This window comes from Myripristis murdjan, chromosome 18 (genome assembly GCF_902150065.1).
Source record: "Myripristis murdjan chromosome 18, fMyrMur1.1, whole genome shotgun sequence".
NCBI classification, from domain to species: Eukaryota; Metazoa; Chordata; class Actinopteri; order Holocentriformes; family Holocentridae; genus Myripristis; species Myripristis murdjan.
This window is the reverse complement of record NC_043997.1, coordinates 5,440,444-5,458,846: the sequence shown is the minus strand read 5'-3', so window position 1 is coordinate 5,458,846 and position 18,403 is coordinate 5,440,444. Positions and strand designations below refer to the sequence as shown.

General features: G+C 41.5%; 1 protein-coding gene across 1 annotated transcript; it reads right to left on the bottom strand.

Annotated features, from left to right (window-relative positions):
* Positions 1–1,828: 1,828 nt before the first annotated feature.
* On the bottom strand, positions 1,829–12,712 carry LOC115377037 (uncharacterized protein DDB_G0290685-like). Its single transcript, XM_030076890.1, has 10 exons — positions 12,592–12,712; positions 10,486–10,594; positions 8,543–8,884; positions 7,636–7,914; positions 6,957–7,076; positions 6,023–6,588; positions 4,635–5,104; positions 4,241–4,244; positions 2,620–3,019; positions 1,829–2,589 (listed from the first exon to the last, which is right to left on the bottom strand). Exons 2-10 carry the CDS (start codon positions 10,583–10,585, stop codon positions 1,829–1,831), a joined length of 3,042 nt encoding a protein of 1,013 aa, XP_029932750.1. The 5' UTR covers positions 10,586–10,594; positions 12,592–12,712.
* Positions 12,713–18,403: the final 5,691 nt, after the last annotated feature.

Here is an 18,403-nt window from a genome sequence, read left to right as displayed (position 1 = left end):
AAGTACTTAAATATGTAGGTTAGCACTTACAGAATAGCTAGAGCTAATGAAATATTTATTTACTCCTGTAACAACTGATTGGCAAAATAATATTAAAGTACCAAAACTATCCATTTTACTGCTGTTTTTCAAGCTTAAAAAGTTGCATACTGCAGTCCCAGTATGATATTATGTACTTTCTGTTTTCTCTCAGCTCTTTATGAAGAGACAAAGGACCGGCCTCCTCTCCTCTTCATCATCAGGACTGTTTTTGCTGTTTTACTGGTGGCTGTGCTGGTGCTGATTGGACTACATCACTGGTGGACATGCAGAGGTACAGAAAAACAACAGCTGCATAGGGATCTAGATATTTTTTAGCCTTTAGTGAAAAGAGCACAACATGTAGAGTGGTTTTAAATTTAAACGTCTCACACATTTTTTGTTAAGTTATTTTTATAGCAGGGCAAGCAGGTCAGTCATGAACGGCGACTATATCGAGAAATGTACATTCTCACAAGTGAGGTCAAATAAAGACTCTAGTCGCATCTTCGAACCACAAAGTCTTTTCATAACATGAGCGTCTTGCACATAGACGCATGAGAAACCCTCTGTAAAATAACCACGGCTCGCCTCCACCTCTCTGAACGGACTGTCAGGTTGTTTTTAGTGATGAAAAAGTCACCTACAAGTCAGACCACACTGAGCCAGAGGTGAACACAACAGCACTGTTATTTATGTGAATATCTGCTAAAACTGTGTTGTCTTTGGTGTTTTCTGCAGTGAGACTCTGTCAGGACAAAAAGCATTATGAGAATGATCAAATAACACAGTGGTGGCTGTAGATGAACCTAGAGGCTGCAGAAAGGGTTAAAAAGTCAATAACTGGTTGCTTCTTGTAAACAACACTGATAAAATGATCTGTACACAACTTTTTCCTCTGTTACTGAATAAAAGCTGAGCTGCCATCCAACTAAAACAGTTTGATCGTGTTGATTTCAAGACAGTTGTAGTGTCACATGGTCAAAATACTGTGGAAAGTCAGTATTTACCGAACGGTTATAGGACTGAAGCATATTCTCTTAATCTATCAGAGGAAAATATTCGAAAAAGGGAAGAAAGTTCATTTATCAGTGTTTTCTTTATTTAGTCATCTGATTTCACATTACACAGGACGAACTTGAAGCACAGCCTTATGTGAATTCTCAACAAGGAATATGTAGGAAAAAAAACTCTGACAAAATAACTCTAGGCTCAAAATATGCAACACTGATATACAAAAGAAAACAAACAACAATGTACAAAAAAACAATTATTAAAAAAGACACCCTATGATTAAATTAAAAGCATCAGAGCATTTTTTTTTCTTTTTTTTGTTATGACTTCATTTAATCTCTCCTCTGTCTCTCCTTTTTTTCTTGCATCACAAAACAAACTTGACTGGCTTATGAACAGGTTACACTTTTTTTTTTTTTTTTTTTTTTTTTTAATAAAACTGATTAATATTCTGAAATCAACATGAACCCATCTCCTTATTTACTCTTTTATGAATCCCATTCCAGAGGTTTGTGAGGACGGAGACAGTGGGAGTGTTGAGGTGAAATTCAAGCGTTCAACCTCCTCATTTCATTTTCGCTTGTATGGCACGTGTTAATGTTGTTGTCACTTTAAAGGCACAACAGCAACAAGGTTAATGAACTAATCCGTGCTCAGTCAGTGGCTTTGGCTTTTCACAGTGCTCTCATAAATCCAGCGCTCAAGTGCTGTTATTGCAAAATCCTATGATTATTAACTGCAGAAATTAGGATTGTGCAAAATGACAGCATGCAGCTGTTAATGGGTCATTATTTCTTCATGAATCACTCTTGGCTGTCTTGGCTTTACTCTTTCTATTTCTTTTTCTTCTCTTTTTCGCTGATTTCTCTGATGTGGCATTTTCGTCCCGGTTCTCTGTTTCATTATTTTCAGTTCCTTCCTCAGCATCCTGATCCCCGTCCTGTTGGTTTTCCTGATTTTCTGCTTCTGTCTCACTGGAATCCACCTGAGGCCCCGTCGCCTGTTGGAGCTCTTGCTTTCCTCTTCCTGCTGTTTCTTGTTGTGTCTTGAGGTCAGTTTTCCCTGTCTCCTTCTGTCTTTCTTCTCCACTGCCTGACTGAAGTTTCTCATCCCTCTGTTTTTCTGTCTTTTCCGAGTCAATCTTATTTTCTGCCTTCTCGTTGCTGTCTTCCATCTTCGTTTCCATCACTGTAGTACCTTCACTCTCTTCTCTCTGCTGTGTATTCTCTGGTTGTTCAAGCCCTGTCTTCTTTTTGTCCTGTCCAATCTGCTGTCTCGTTACTGTTCTGCCATCGCTTACTTGCTCTCCATCTCCTCCTGCTTCAGTCTGAGACTTTGCTTCTGTCCCATCAGTTCTCGATTCTGCATTTTCTTCCTCCTGGCCTGCATTCGAAGGACTGATATCCGAGCTTGTACTCTTAAAGCTCCCATCATTTGTATCTTCACCCACATTATTCTCATCAGCAGCATCCTCATAACCTCCATCATCATCAGTAGCAGCAGAAGCTTCATCCACATTCTCCTCACCTGGTGAGGACGGGTTATCAGAAGGAGGGGCTTCAGGCGGTGGTCCCTCCTGCTGCTGCTGGCCAGATGTTTGAGCTGCCGGCTGTTGCTGGGTGGCTCCCGCATCATTTACGTTAGAGAGCCTGCAGTGTTGCTCTCCATCTCCTCCTGCTGCAGTCTGGGAATTAGCTTCTGTCTCATCAGTGGATTTTGAATTGTCTTGTCCTTCTCCCTTGTCCTGATCTTTCTCCTGTAGCTTTCCCTGATGCTCTGCTTCTCTCTTATCCAAATCCTCCGGCTGCTCTGTATTTTCCTCCTGACTTTCCAAGGGATTTTCTTCTTGTTTCTGATCTGTCTGAGGCTCTGTCTCAACACTGAGCTCTTCATTTTTACCTGCTCCTTCATTCAGTATTTTGAGGTTTGTCTTCTCTGTCTCCTCTAGTATTTCACTGCTGTCTGGCTGAAGCCTCCTCTCGTTATCCTTTTGTGGTCCTGTCTCCTCCAAGTTAACACCGATTTTCTCTTTCTCTTTTCCTGCCTCAATCTTCTTGTCCATATTCTCAGCACTGCCACCTTCTTTAGCTCTCTCTTTCTCCACTTCTTTGTCCTTCAGTTTGAAGTCTGTCTTGTCTCCTTCACTCCCTGTCTCTTCCTGATCCACAGACTCAGGTTTCCTCTCTTTCTCATCCGTCTGTCCCTCCGTCTCGTTTGGTTGCACGTTGAGTTGTTCTGTCTGCTTCTCCGGTTCCTTGTTTTCTGTCGGTCCAGCAGCTGCTTCTGCCACTTGTTTCTCTTCATTCTCCTTCTTTTGTTGTCCTTCCTCACTTTTTTTCTTTTTGTCATCCTGATCTGTCTCTCCATCTCTTTCTGTGACCGGCTGCTTGGTGTCTCCATCTCCTTCCATCAGACCCTGAGGTTCAATGTTGTTATCCTCTCCTCTCTGTTCTTGATCTTTTTGTGCATCAGCCTGAATCATACATTTTGTGTTGTCACTTACAGATTTGGCTTTTTCCTGTCCTTCTCCCTCATCCAAAACTTTCTCCTCTGTTTTATGAGCATCCTCTCTTCCCTGATCTTTCCCCTCCTTTTCCTGGTGTTTTCCTTCACTCTTATTCAAATCCATGTTGGATTTCCCAACCAGCTCTGTGATGTTTTCCTGACTTTCTGGTGGGTTGTCTTTCTGCTGCTGCTCAGCCTGAAGCCCTGTCTCCTGATGGAGCTGTGGGTTTTCTTTCTCCTCTGCTTCTTCATGTATTATGACATCAGTTTTGACTGTATCAGCCTCTGTTTTTTCTTGATTGACTGACTGAAGTTTGTCCTCTTTCTTATCCCCTTGTTTTTCTGTCTCTTCCACACTAACATTATTTTCTGCCTTCTTATTGATTGCTCCTGTCTCCTTTCTAGTACCTTCATTCGCTCCATCCTGCTGTGTTGTCTCTGTCTCATGTGACTCTTTCAGCTCTCCTTTTTTGTTGTCCACTTCCGCCGGCTGTCCAGTCACATGTACTTCTCCCATGTGTTGCTGTTGGTCTCCTTTTTCAGTGTGAATATCATCTGCTGTGTTGTCACTTAAAGATTGGGCATTGTCCTGTCCTGCCTTGTTCACATCTGTCCTCTCTGTTTGATCAGTGCCAGCTGTTCGACCAACAACCTGAACTTTATCTTGTGTGTCTTCTTTATGCTCTGCGTCTCTCTTTTTGACATCCATGTTGGATTTCTCCAGCTGGCCTGTGATTTCCTCCTTACTTTCCAGGGGTTTCTCAGTCTTTTGCTGATCTGCCTGAGGCCCTGTCTCAACACTGAGCTCCTCATTTTCACCTGCTTTCTCATTCTGTATTTTGTGGTTTGTATTCTTTGTCTCCTCTGTCTGAAGCCTCTTCTCCTTCTCATCACTCTGGTTCTCTGTCTCTTCCAAGTTAGTATTGTTTTGCTGTTTGTGTTTTTCTGCTTCCGTGTTTGTTGCTGTAATTCCAGCACTTCCACCTTCTTCACTAGTGAGTGTTTCTTCTGTCTTCAGTGCTGTTTTCTGTCTCTCTGCTTCTGATAACAGCTCCTTGTTTGCATCTCTCTCTTTCTCCACTTCTTTGTCCTGCAGTTTGAGGTCTGTCTTGTCTCCTTCACTCCCTGTCTTTTCCTGATCCACAGACTCAGGCTGCCTCTCTTTCTCATCCGTCTGTCCCTCCGTCTCGTTTGGTTGCACGTTGAGTTGCTCTGTCTGCTTCTCCAGCTCCTTGTTTTCTGTTGGTCCAGCAGCTGCTTCTCCCACATGTTTCTCTTCATCCTCCTTCTTTTGTGGCTCTTCCTCAGGTTTTTCCTTTTTGTTGTCCTGATCTGTCTTTTCCTCTCTTTCTGTGACTGACTGCTCAGTGTCTCTTTCTCCTTCCATCAGACCCTGAAGTTCTGTGTTGTTCTCCAGTTGCTGTTCCAGTTCCTCTTTGTTGTCCAGCTGGTTCTGCTGTCCAGTTACATGTCCTTCTTCCATGTGTTGATCTTGGTCTCTTTCTACATCAGTGTGAGAATCATCTTCTGTGTTGTCACTTAAAGATTGGGCATTGTCCTGTCCTGCCTTGTTCACATCTGTCCTCTCTGTTTGATCAGTGCCAGCTGTTCCCCCAACAACCTGAACATTATCTTGTGTCGCTTCCTGATGCTCTGCGTCTTTCTTTTTGACATCCATGTTGGATTTCTCCAGCTGATCTGTATTTTCCTCCTGACTTTCCAGAGGTTTTTCTTGTTGTTGCTGATCTGTCTGAAGCTCTTTCTCAAGTCTGGAGTTGCCATTTTCTCCTGCTTCATCAGTTGGTACATTTAGTTTTGTCTGTTCTGTTTTGTCTGTTATTTCACTACTGACCAGGTGAAGCCTCGTATCGTTGTCATCCTTTTCCATGATTCCAGCACTTCCACCTTCTTCACTGGTCAGTGTTTCCTCTGTCTTCGGTGCTATTCTCTCTCTCTCTGATTCTGATAACAGCTGTTTGTTTCCGTCTCTCTCTGTCTCCACTTCTTTGTCCTGCAGTTTGAGGTCTGCCTTGTCTCCTTCACTCCCTGTATCTTCCTGATCCACAGACTCAGGCTGCCTCTCTTTCTCATCTGTCTGTCTCTCCGTCTCGTTTGGTTGCATGTTGAGTTTCTCTGTCTGCTTCTCCAGCTCCTTGTTTTCTGTCGGTCCAGCAGCTGCTTCTCCCACATGTTTCTCTTCATTCTCTGTCTTTTGTTGTTCTTCCTCAGGTTTTTCCTTTTTGTCATCCTGATCTGTCTCTTCCTCTCTTTCTGTGACTGACTGCTCAGTGTCTCTTTCTCCTTCCATCAGACCCTGAAGTTCTGGATTGTTCTTCTGTTGCTGTTCCAGTTCTCCTTTGTGTCCCAGCTCCTTCTGCTGTCCAGCTTCATGTCCTTCTCCCATGTGTTGCTGTTGGTCTCTTTTTTGAGTGTGAGAATCATCTTCTGTGTTGTCACTTAAAGATTGGACATTGTCCTGTCCTGCCTTGTCCACATCTGTCCTCTCTGTTTGATCAGTGCCAGCTGTTTGCCCAACAACCTGAACTTTATCTTGTGTGTCTTCCTGATGCTCTGCGTCTTTGTTTTTGACATCCATGTTGGATTTCTCCAGCTGGCTTGTGATTTCCTCCTGACTTTCCAGGGATTTTTCTGTCTTTTGCTGATCTGTCTGAGGCTCTGTTTCAAGACTGTCCTCTTCATTTTCTCTTGCTCCTTCATTCTGTATTTTGAGATTTGTATTCTTTGTCTCTTCTGGTATTTCACTAGTGCCTGGCTGAAGCCTCTTCTCCTCATCGCCCTGTTTCTCTGTCTCCTCCAAGTTAGTATTGCTTTGCTGTTTGTGTTTTTCTGCTTCCATGTTTGTTGCCGTATTACCAGCACTTGCATCTTCTTCATTTGTCTTTGTTGTCTCTGTCTTCAGTGCTCTTCTCTGTCTCTCTGCTTCTGATAACAGCTCTTTTTTTCCGTCTCTCTCTGTCTCCACTTTTTTGTCTGCCCCCGCCATGAGCGGCGCTGTCTCTCTTCCTTCTTCCTCATCATGCATTTTGGTCTCTGTGTGCATACAGACAGCAGTGTAAGTTCATATTAAAACAATGTTGCCTTTTGTAGGAGAAAAATGTATGAAATTGAAGATGACAACTGCAGAAGCACAAAACAAATGTGATGGTGGAGGACAGTATTTCAGCAAATGAGATATATCTGCATATAAAATTCCATATCATTTCATTCCAAAATGAGGCATAACCCATTTGATGACAGTTTCACATTTTGGCTTAAGTGAACAGTAAATCTGGACATACTTTTTCTTCAATTCCTAACCTTTACTTAGTAGTAATGACACTTTTTAAATGATTTTAATATTGAACAAAGAACTGTGATGATAAATTGACATTTAGAAGATTTTTTTTCTTTTTACTCACTGTTTTCATTTTGTCTCGATTTCCACACAAGAAAGATGGCTGCAGTGACACACAGGAAGACAACAGCCAAGATGATGGAGATACGGACAGCAGAATCAGACGTGACCATAAAGAAATCATCTGAAATGATAAAACACAGAACAGCTGTCTGATTTGACTGCAATCACACCAGTGAACGGATGTTATATCCCACTCACAGGTTTGGGTTAGCAGCTTTCCCTATGATCGATGGGTCTGAACTACTCAAACATTAGCTTTAGCCACTTTCATTGGCTTTCGTTAGCTACTTGGTTAAGGTTAGGAAAGGGTGTTATGATGGTGAACGTTAGGAAAAGGTGATGACTAAGGTTTGCTCAAACTGTCTAGCTAAAAACAGGAACAGGGTTCTTGCTTGAGTCGCGACTTGATCCACGGTCTCATTATGCTTCATCAGGATATATCTGGCTCCAGGGTCCCATGTGATTGGTTAAGACAGATTGATGATAGGAGTAGATGATGACAACCTTCTGAACCACTAGAAGGTGCAGCAGGGACCTACTAACCCAAACCTGTAGCGGGGTTATGACTGATAACGTCCAGAGGTGTAAGAGCATTCAAATCAGGTGGAACAGCAAGGCATTTATATGAAACTAGACTTCAACAGTTTAAAACAAAGTGTCTATATCAAAACATTTCTCACCTGGAACATGAATCTGTGTCTCCCTGGTTTGCTGTATTTTGCTCTGCTGAACCCTGCAGGTGAAGCTGTTGCTGTGGCTCTTCTCCACAGTCACTCTGCTGCTGACAGTATAGAGGCCATCAAGACCTCTGACTGTCTCTGGAGCTCCAGCAGAGAGGAGCTTTCCCTCAGCGTCCAGCCAAAACAGCTCAGGCTCTGGGTACCAGCCTTTACTTTCACACTCTAAAACCACTCCACTGCTGCTTTTGCTCACGTTGATGACAGGAGAGGAGGCAGCACCTAGAGACACACATCAAACACATATCAAGATGTTCACTGATCATGATGGAAGGTCCAGTTAAGGAAATCAAAGCAAACAAATTAAGTTAATTTGTTTGTTCCTGAAGATATTTCACTTCTCATCCAAGAAGCTTCTTCAGTTCTTGGATGAGGAGTGAAACGTCCTCTACAAATCTACAAACAGTTCATCCAGTTGATGTATAACCATATCCTGGATGGACTGAGAACCTACACAGACATCCTATGGGGTAATAAACACAACAATCAAGTAATTGTAATTTTATTTGGAAAAAAATGTGGGCTGCTGAGTTTGAAAACACAGGTCATAAAAGCTATAAACCTTTAAACATGAGTACATACATGCAAAAAATAATAACAGATAAATGAATAAATCTAAAAACCCACAGTGCAATCGTTTGTCTTTTAATAAGTAAATGATACTTGAAATGCTGGTTTTAAACTTATCACAAATGAAAAACCAAAGAGTAGAAAACTGTGAGTATGCTGGTCAACTATCAGTGTGAATCGATGTGCCTCTATGCAATTTAAGAGAGGGTACACTAAGGAAAAAAATTCCTTAGAATGAATAAAGATTAAAGAAAAATTAACGATGAACATGCTCACTTACCAACAATAAGTTCAACAATAGTTTCTATTCCAACTGAAGGAATGAAGCATTTGTATTTTCCCTCATCAGCAGGATTTACTCTAGAGAGTTTCAGTGAAACGTCTCCGTCCTTCAGTTTGTCCGTGAACAGAGACGTTCTTCCCTTGTAGGACGGGTGCTTTTTGGACACAAGCTCCTGACTATGACGCCACACGTGGACAAATCTGGGCTCCAGGTCTGGTCTCGCCCACTCCACCGTCATGCCCGTAGCGTCCACGGCAGGTTCCAGGTGGCTCAGCAAAACGACATCATCACCAACTGTTGCCACAATTGGCTGAGGAGGACCGATCACCTGAGACTGACCTGGGAAGAAACAGGTAAAGCATGGGCACTTGTATTTAAATTTGGCAGGTAGCAGCGCTGCGCTATCACTCTGTCCTTTGAGGTTTACGTCGACCAATGACAGAGCAGCTCTGCCTCCAAGAAATGTTTATATTGCTGCAAGGCCAGTCTTGATAAATATTAGTTTGTTTTAGACAGACATCAGCATCTCAATCAAACAAGGCCCAAAAGACAATGCACAAGAGATAGATATTAAGACAAAAGTTTGGCATTAAGCTCACCACAGTAAATATTTTACAAGAAATAGCACCCTATAAAGTTGTTGCATATCCAAAGATTCCCCTTGGGAGCCATATGAGGACTTGAACCTGCTGGTGGGTAAAAGGAATAAGCACTGGAAATTCAGTAGTCTTCAAGTGGCTGGTTGTATGATCGCATAGGTGTGGCTTTCTTCACATTAAAACAGCTTCGACAATATTGTTACCACTCAGAGTCCACTCAATGAAGTGATGAAGCACTCTGATGTTTGTCTCCACTTTATGTTGCGGCCCATGAGCTGGGGTCGTAACATGTGGGGGCTTGTCCGGGACGTCCCGCACGAGCACCCACATGTTATGACCCGGGCTCATGGGTTGCAAACTAAAGTGGAGACAGACATCAGAGTCTACAAAAACAGCTGTATATATGTACACTGGCTGGCCTTGTTATTAGGTACATCTGCTCAATCTAATCCAATGTAATCCAACTGTTCTGTCATAAAGTTTACTTTTATGATCCCCATATTGCTCTGGTTTTCTTTTTGTCACAGTAGTAGAGATGTTAATTCAAGAATATATTTGGCATTGAGCTCATAGTTAGTGGTTTTATTGTTTTATTGTTCGTTTGGTTGAGAGGTGTGTCTACTATTCTGCCCCTCTCATATATAAAAATATGGAGGACAAAAACATGGAAACACCTCTGAACAAAACTAACAATAAAACAATAAAACCACTAAATATGAGCTCAATGCCAAATATATTCTGATACGGCAGAAGAGTTGTGTTGGATTGTAATAGTAGCAGGTGTACCTAATAAGGCTAGCGAGTGTAATTATACAACTATTTTTGTAGACTCTGATGTCTGTCTCCACTTTATGTTTCAGCCCAGGGTTCAAATCCTGGACAAGCCCCCACATAATTCAATAAATAACTCAAGTTAAAATCACCACCCACAGACTCTTGCACTGCCACTGCAAGGCCAGTAGGGGCAGTAGGGTGCAGAGCGGCTTTTATACCCCTCTACACCCCTACACCACCTTTTTTTTACTGCCCTGTAGTCGAAAAGCAGTGAAAGTCCAGTATAGCTTAGTTCTGCACCATCCCCAGCAAATTTTAACGCTGCCACTAGGAGGCTCCACTGTCTTATTTCTATCACTAAGCTAGTAAGGACATACCAGTTTGCAGGCATTCCCACCTTGCAGGGTTCCAGTAAATACTCCAAATGTCTTCTTCTTACCAAAGTATTTCTTGTGTATGGATTTTCATAACGGCTGGATATTTTATCATTTAACAGCCATTATTGGCATATTTCTTTAAATTATATTAGATCTAAAGATGTTGCTGATAGTTTTGTGTGTGTGTTACCTGCACAGGAGTGTGTTAGAAGAAGACAGACAAGAGCATGATGGAGGACCAAGAGCCGGAGCTGAGATTTAAGGGGCAGTTTGTCCTTCAGGTAAAACATCCTTGAGTTCTGAAAATGAACAAAAAAGTAGATATAAAATGTTAATTCCCTGGAAGAGCAAATGGAAAAAACAATGCTTTTGGAACTGATGTTTGTACACTCACATACACACAACATAATTCTTTGAAGGCTTGTGTTTAGCTTTTGTAAGATAATTAAACCGACGTAGGACTACAATGGATCCGAGGTCCAACATCTAACTGTGACCTGTTTTGACTGCCTTCATGACGCTGCTCACAGAGCTCTGTTTGATCGACAACAATCTGGTTGATGCCATCCTCCTCATAAGCACCTTCATCCAAGCTTCCTCACTACTGTACCATGTCTGATGGCAACCTCAAACACTGCAACTGTAAATGAGGTTGGAATTAAGAGCAAAGACAACTGAGAGGGTGGCTGGCTCTCCAGTTCAGACACAAAACAACATTTTTTGTGCTGTTGGCTTCAAACTCAAGGTGCTCTCTGGATGAAAATTAAGGAGTGCATCTATGCGTTACTGTCAATGTGCTGTTGGAAAAAAAAAAAAAAAAAAAACCTTAAACTGTAAGTTTCTGAGGCCCTGTTCATGTTAGAGCTAAATTTGTTGCTCTTTACCGTTTTATCTGGTTATATTAATACCGAGCACACATTTTTAAAGAGTGTGACAACTAGACTAAGGTCTTTTCATAAGCACCTCCATCCAAGTTTGCTTACTACTCTGCCTTGTCTGATGGCCTGCTGGCAACTAGAGGTACTGCAACTGTAAATTAGGAAAATCCAGGTCATAACAAAGTTGCATCTGAAGCCTTACGTGTAGTACAAAAGAAATGCTTAACATGTGGTTCAGCTTTCAAGCTCAAAGATGAGAAGCACAGGGCCTAAATGCTACTCAACACAACCAAACCTGATTACGACCTGGGGAAACCACAGAAAGAGACATGCTGCCATCTAGTGGCCTTTAGCAGTACCGCTTGCTCTGTACCAGGAAACCTCCGTCATCTTGAGGTTCAGTTTCAAAAAGCCTTCTCGTTTTATGAGCATATTAAAAAATAAATCACAGCTCTGAAAGGCTTGTGTTATTAATAATGCTGAATAATTCCTTCAGGATCTTGGGTGTTTGAGCTTGGGCTGATAATAATTTATTATTTCTTCTTTTTTCTGCACTTCATTGTGTTGAGTTACGCTCCCAGGACAGCTGTCACTCGCTCTGTAATTAACTTCTGCTATAAAAAATAATTTAATAAATATAAATAAATAAATAACACGAAAGGTTGCTCTTGTAAACAACTTTCACCTTTAATTAGACTTTTTCAAAGAATTGATATTTCATGAACAACATGTACTTAAAAAAAAGAAACAAAATTAGAAATTGAAAAAAGGCGGGACACGGCTCCATACGTGATTTCAGATAGATGAGTAATCATCATCATTGTCACAGCTTTATACTTTACCACACACACACACACGCACGCACGCCGCTTATCTGTGTCTGTTATCATTTGTGTGACGATCCTGTTTGAAAACTGGTTTCACTTTCACCTGCAGACAAAAACCTGTCGCATGTTCACTGTAAATTTAAAATTGTGTTTTAAGCAGCCAAGTTTTTCTTAATAGTATTAAAAATATTATTTAAGGCTTAAAGCGTCACTGTTTGTAAATGAAGCAAATCTCTCTAATTTAAGTCTGACGTGTGGACTCGTGATAGCAGTTTGATTTAACTCTAAATAGCTTTTTTTCTAATAGGCACTGAAGTGCTACTGAAAATGTAAATAACGAAATTATTATTGCATGCGGTAAAGTTTATGTACTGTTTCGAATTTAATAAAGCCCCTCACTTTTAACAGTGGAACAACAGGTGATTCAGAGCCGAACTGCACCTGGGATGGCGGGCGGAGCGGCTTTGGGTGGAAAAATACAGGTAATTATTTATCCCAGGTGACTGAAAATAAGACGAAACACGGCTGGAATAGGCAAGACACATTTCCATTTCGTAAATACAGAAATTAATAAGTTACACGCTCACATACCTGATGTGTATGTGTCACTGTCACCTCAGCTCACCTACGAGGGAAAAAAACTCTCTGCTGCCTACTGTCCACCTGGTGTGTTGTGTGTGTGTGTGTGTGTGTGTGTGTGTGTGTGTGTGTGTGTGTGCGTGTGTGTGAGCGTTGACTTTGTGTGCCACCTGCTGCAGCCTAATGTTATTGCTTGATTTTATATGGATTTATATTTTTTATATGGAATATTATCAATATCTATTTGACTTTAGCCTATATAAACAATGTGTCTATGTGTGCTTGTTTGTTTATATCATAAATAAAAATTGTTGTGAGGGTGTTTTTAAAATTTGCCTATAGAGTTTGACTGATTTAGGGTTTTCAAACTAGATATACCCAAGATAGCAACATTTTTGCATTGAAGCCCCCCCCCCCCCCCTCCCCCTCCCCAATTAATACCATATTTACATAAATCATCATTGAACACTTTATGATTATATAAAATCCTCAGATAAAATATTCATCATAACTAGGGGGCTCTTGTCATTCACTTTCACCAATATTTTTGACTGTGAGGCAGCTGTAATAAACACCTGAACTTGAACTTTGGACATTTTAGCCGCTGCTAGGTAACTGATTATCACTACTATAAAATATTACAGCAGGAATCATATCTAAAAATACAGAAGTTCGGTGATAACAGCATCTCTTTGTCCTCTTGGCAACCAATGAAAAGGCGGATAAAAGTGACAGTTCATCTGATTTACATCATGGGGCAAAGTGCCAGTCTTTACTTAGGATTATATTTTCTATCAATCTGCTCTAGGGGTTACCTATCAAATCTGATAACCTGGTGAGGAGCATGGCTTGCAGTTTAAACAATGTTACTGCTTAAAAAAGGGACAAAATGCAAAATATTTAATTCCATCACTTACGCATTACTGTTTATTAGGGGTGTAACAGTTCAATAAACCCACGGTTCGGTTTGTATTACGCTTTTTGGGTCATGATTTCAGTTTCAGTTCGATTCGTTTTGCACATTAGGGAGAACAAAAAAAACAAAACAAAACAAACAAAACAAACAAACAAAAAAATACCATTTCCAGTGTTCTCTGTGTTTTGTCCTACTCACAAAAATAACTTTTTTCTTTCAGAGATTTCGGATAACAAAATGAAACTGACAAATATTCTCTAAAAGGTGAAAGTCTAACTAGACTTATGTATTTAAAAAAAAAAAAATTCCCCACTCTTCCCACTGAGCAGTCTTGCATCTCCTTCAAGCTGGGTTCCTCGCAGAGGCCTGGGAGCCTGAGGGTTCAGAGATCTCAGATGTTGTTCCTGGAGTCTGCTGGAGCCGCTCTCCCAGTTTGGGGCTCCCAGTGATTGGAGCCCCAAGAGCTCCGATCACCACCGGCACCACGGCTGCCTTCACTCCTCACATCTTTCTCCAGCTTCTCGTGTTCCTTCTTCCTGATGTTGCTGTCGCTCGAGATCACTGCATTTCTCACTGCTGCCTTCTTCTGCTGTTTGTCAACCACCATGATGTCTGGTTGATCAGCCACCACCAGCTGATCCGTCTGGATCTGGAAGTCCCACAGGATCTTGGCTCTGTCGTTCTCAACCACCTTTGGAGGAGTCTTCATGTTGATGTTGGGACTTCCAGCCCCAGTTCAGTGCAGATGTTCCTGTTCATTCTGCCAGCCACTTGGTTATGGTGCTCCATGTCTGCTGCAACTGCCAGCATGGCGCCCCCTGCTGTGATGTGCTATACTGTCTCAGGAGCCCCTCTGCACAGCCCGTACCTGGGCCCCTGCCTGGTCTGGTGCTGTGGGCCTGTTCTTGTGCTGCCATGATCAGAGCCTCTGTGCCTGTCTTTCATGGCATCTATGCTGCGCTGCCCTCTAGGGGTTGAAACCTTCAGGTGTGTTACACCTCTTGCTACACACAGTCAGTGACGTGGCTGCAGGAACTTTATTATTAGCAGCTGCTAAAAATACCTGCTGCCACATCACTGGCTGGCTGTGGCCAAAGGGGCAACATGCCAGAAAGTTCTGATGTGATTTAAAGTTGAGATGCTCTTTAAAGAGTAACTGCACCCCAAACCCAAACCCAAACCTGTGTGCTCTGCTGAAGTGCCTTTGAGCAAGACACTGAAACCCTCCCTGCTGCAAGCTTGCTGCTCTGTAGCTGACCTCTGATGTGAACTTTTCAGTGCAGTTGGAAAAGGAGGAAAGAACACAGTTTACACAGGATTATTTTAAAGGTGCATTATGCAGAATTGCCAGCTGAGTCAAAATGGTCCTAACTTCATCTGACCATCTGCAGTTTTTCAACATGCAGTTTTTATTGTGAAATTTGGAAATGACAAAAAAGCAGAAGCAACAAAGCAGAAGCAAGTTCCTCTTTTCATCTTTGCTGACTGAGCTTTTATTGTGAAAGGTTCCACACAGATCATTTGTTCTCTGAAATTGATCTGATTTAACATGAGGTGAAGTACAATACCAAGAAAACATGTACTGAAGTAAAAGTAAAATTGGTGACTTTAATAAATACCCAAAAAATTACAAGTGCACAAAAAAGCTACTCAATTACAGTAACGTGAGTAATTGTGATTAGCTACTTCCACCTCTGCCTGTGGCTTTAATATGTTATTACATGCTGTACATTAATAGCTATAGGCCACGCAGTTAGCTACCTTACGCTCCTAAAAACAGCTATTTTTTGGCTCCATCTGTCTGAGGTTTAGACAGTTTCCTCCCCTCGAGCAGCTCTGCCTCTGAGCAGTTTTTGTAAACCCTGAAACCTCGCCAGCAGCAGACTTGGGCTGCACAGGAAGAGGAGGTCCTCCCCTCCATCAGACCTCAGTTGATGTTCAATCTGACGCTCAGACAGTCAGCATCAAGACAGCATGGAGGTCACAGCTGTCTGCCTCACACTGGGTGAGTACCGACTCCATGCTTCTGTGAGCCTGTATGATACATGAGAGGTGTTTTTTCAAGCAGACATGTAAAACAGACAGATAAAAGCATCCCTGTCTAATACACATCTCTCTTCCTTTTCACAGGGGTGAACGTGCTGATGCTGCTGGTTCAGGGTGATTTTGCTCAGAAAAGTGGTAAGTAGCTGCTAATCAACTGTCTACAGATTTTTCTTTTTGAATTATACATTCCCAAACCAAAGCTGTAGAACAACCTAACCCGTCTAAACCTGTATCACAAGTATTACATCATAATTATTACATCCTTTAATATCTTGTGTCTTTATCTCCCTAATAATAATAATAAAAAAAAACACTTTCATTTTCACACTGAAACCTGAGCCACATTTTGCATTTTATGAAAAAGTTCAGTTACAGCACAAAACATGAAACCATATCAAGCTTGAGAAGGGATATTTGAGCGTGAGAAAAGCTTCTTGGTAGAGTCAAGAGAAGTGAATGCACTCCTCTTTTGTGCCTTGAAAAGCCTTGATCTGCCACAGCATGTAGTTTAGCTATTAAAAAATAAAGGCTTTTCCACTTTTTTCCCCATTTATTTTCATTTTTTTCAACTTTGCTCTGTCATCTGTTACAATACACAGGTATATTCATTTATTTTGGCTTGGTCAGATCTATAATCTGTCTTTTGGATGGTGAATATTTTATGTGGTAACAGCATTACTCTTTGTCTCTGTTCATCTCAGGTCCAGTTTTTCCTCAAATCGTTCCCACCAGATTGCAGCTCTTTGAATACGAGGAGGTCTCTTTTAACTGTGAGGCACCTGGTGGCTCTGCTGGGTGGAGAGTGGTGGGTCAGACTGAGGAAAACGAACCGGCGTGTGCTACGACTGGGCAGCCATCAAATGGGTCGTCCTGCACCATTGACAATGCCTACAAAACAGACAGTGGAAAATACTGGTGTGAGAATGAAAGAGGAGAGAAAAGCAACAACGTCACCATGATTGTCACTGGTATGTTTATAAAACCCCAAAAAAATCAGTTTCAAAGATACACTTTTATTTATCTAGAGAAAGAAAACATCATTTTCTGAAGCTGGTCATCCAGCTACAACGCAGTCTGTGGAGGTGTGCAAGGACTGCTCTTACAGAAGTTTAAGAAAACAGCACAATAATTTTTAACTATATCAGGTTGAAACAAAAATCATGAGCCACTGTGCTACTCTCTCTACTCTCCAAAACATTTACTGTTGACCGTCACAATAAAAGCAAAAGTGCAATTGAAAATGAGAAATACAAATATAAGAGATGAACTTAAAAGGGGTTAATGGGCACAAAAATGACACAAATAAAAGTAAAAACAGCTAAAAATTGTAAAATGTGTGCTTCACTTCATAGGGATGATGCCAATGCTGCATATGTCAGATTCTTGTGCCTCTATTTTGATAATACGCGAACGGCTTTCTTTCTCATTTCTCTTCAAAACTGTCGATAAAACTCACGTTTAATGTAAAATAAAATGTTATAAATCTCATACTGTCCAGATGGCTTTGTGATCCTGGAGAGTCCTGTCCTTCCTGTGATGAAGGGAAGTGATGTCACTCTGCGTTGTAGGAACAAGACGACTCCCTCCAACCTCACAGCTGATTTCTATAGAGATGGTCTCCTGTTCACGACCAGCTCAACAGGAGAGACGACCATCCACAATGTCTCCAAGTCTGATGAAGGTTTCTACAAGTGCAACGTCTCTGACTCTGGAGAATCACCACAGAGCTGGCTGGCTGTCAGAGGTGAGACATCACAGCATTTCCAAACAGCATTCAGACTATAATTTGCCTTTTGCATGTCCATGTTTTATGCAGATGATCAATAATGTTGTGTACCTGTTTATATGTTAAGACCCACATGATGAAAGGTGGAACTGTCACATGGCTACACAGTTGTTTTCAGAAACATTATGTTATCTCAAAACAGTTCATTGTATGTTTTTGAGTTGCATTTCTTATGTTTTCCATGCTCTTGCGCTCGAGAAAAGATGGTGAGTTCACCAAAGTTGAGAGGGTTCATCCTCAAGGGAGTGTGAACATGCTCACCATATCTGATGGCAATCTGCCCAGTAGATTCTGTGATAGCAAGTTTGACATTTTGAGGATGTCTGAGGTCTTAGGATGGCGCTAGAGGCAAGGTGACGGTGACACCAAAACACAAAGGGTTCATTCACCTGGGAACTTTGTGGACACTCAGCAAATTACTGTAACAAATTACTGCAAATTATATTCTGAACATAACACTGAAAGAAATGTGTACGAGTCAAATGTGTACAAGTTAGGCCTGAGGGTGGCGCTAGAGGAAAGGTTATGCATTACCACAATCAAGAGGACTCTGTGGAGCACAATCAAGATTCCTCTGTGGAGCATGAATGCACTCACCAAATATCAAGGCAGGCCACAGACTAGATTTAGTGATACCTCATGCAAAGCCTATAAGTCACATTAAAGAAAAATTGAGGGGGGTCCATCTTTTGAGGAACATGAATGTCCAATTTGCCACATTTGGCCAGTGCTCCCTTTGTTTTGGGTCCTTCTGTGGCATTTGACAAACTCATGCCTATTCTCCTTTTAATTTGAAAGTGTTGTAAAGTGAAACAGAACCTAATTTCATGCAGCTAAAAAGTACATAATCTGAAAAATACAGTACATTTTAATGTAGCGTAATTTCATATAATAACATTTACTTTTGGCTCAGGACCTTACATCCACATTCATTTTTAGCCCTTCACAGGAATGAATTTGGGTACCTCTGCACCAGAGGAAAGGTCATGAGGTCACCAAAACTGACAGGGTTCACCCTATGAGGAGCATGGTTGTACTCACCAAATTTAATAGTAATTTCCCTAAAAGCTTTTAGC

What these genes read in the sequence shown, in the direction of transcription:
- LOC115377037 (XM_030076890.1), bottom strand. Translation starts at nt 10,585, where the DNA reads ATGTTTTACCTGAAGGACAAACTGCCCCTTAAATCTCAGCTCCGGCTC. An exon ending in TCTAACACACTCCTGTGCAG is followed by an intron (nt 8,885 to 10,485) that starts GTAACACACACA and finishes GTTTCTTCCCAG; the next exon opens with GTCAGTCTCAGGTGATCGGT. An exon ending in GGCAGCTCAAACATCTGGCC is followed by an intron (nt 2,590 to 2,619) that starts AGCAGCAGCAGG and finishes CACCGCCTGAAG; the next exon opens with CCCCTCCTTCTGATAACCCG.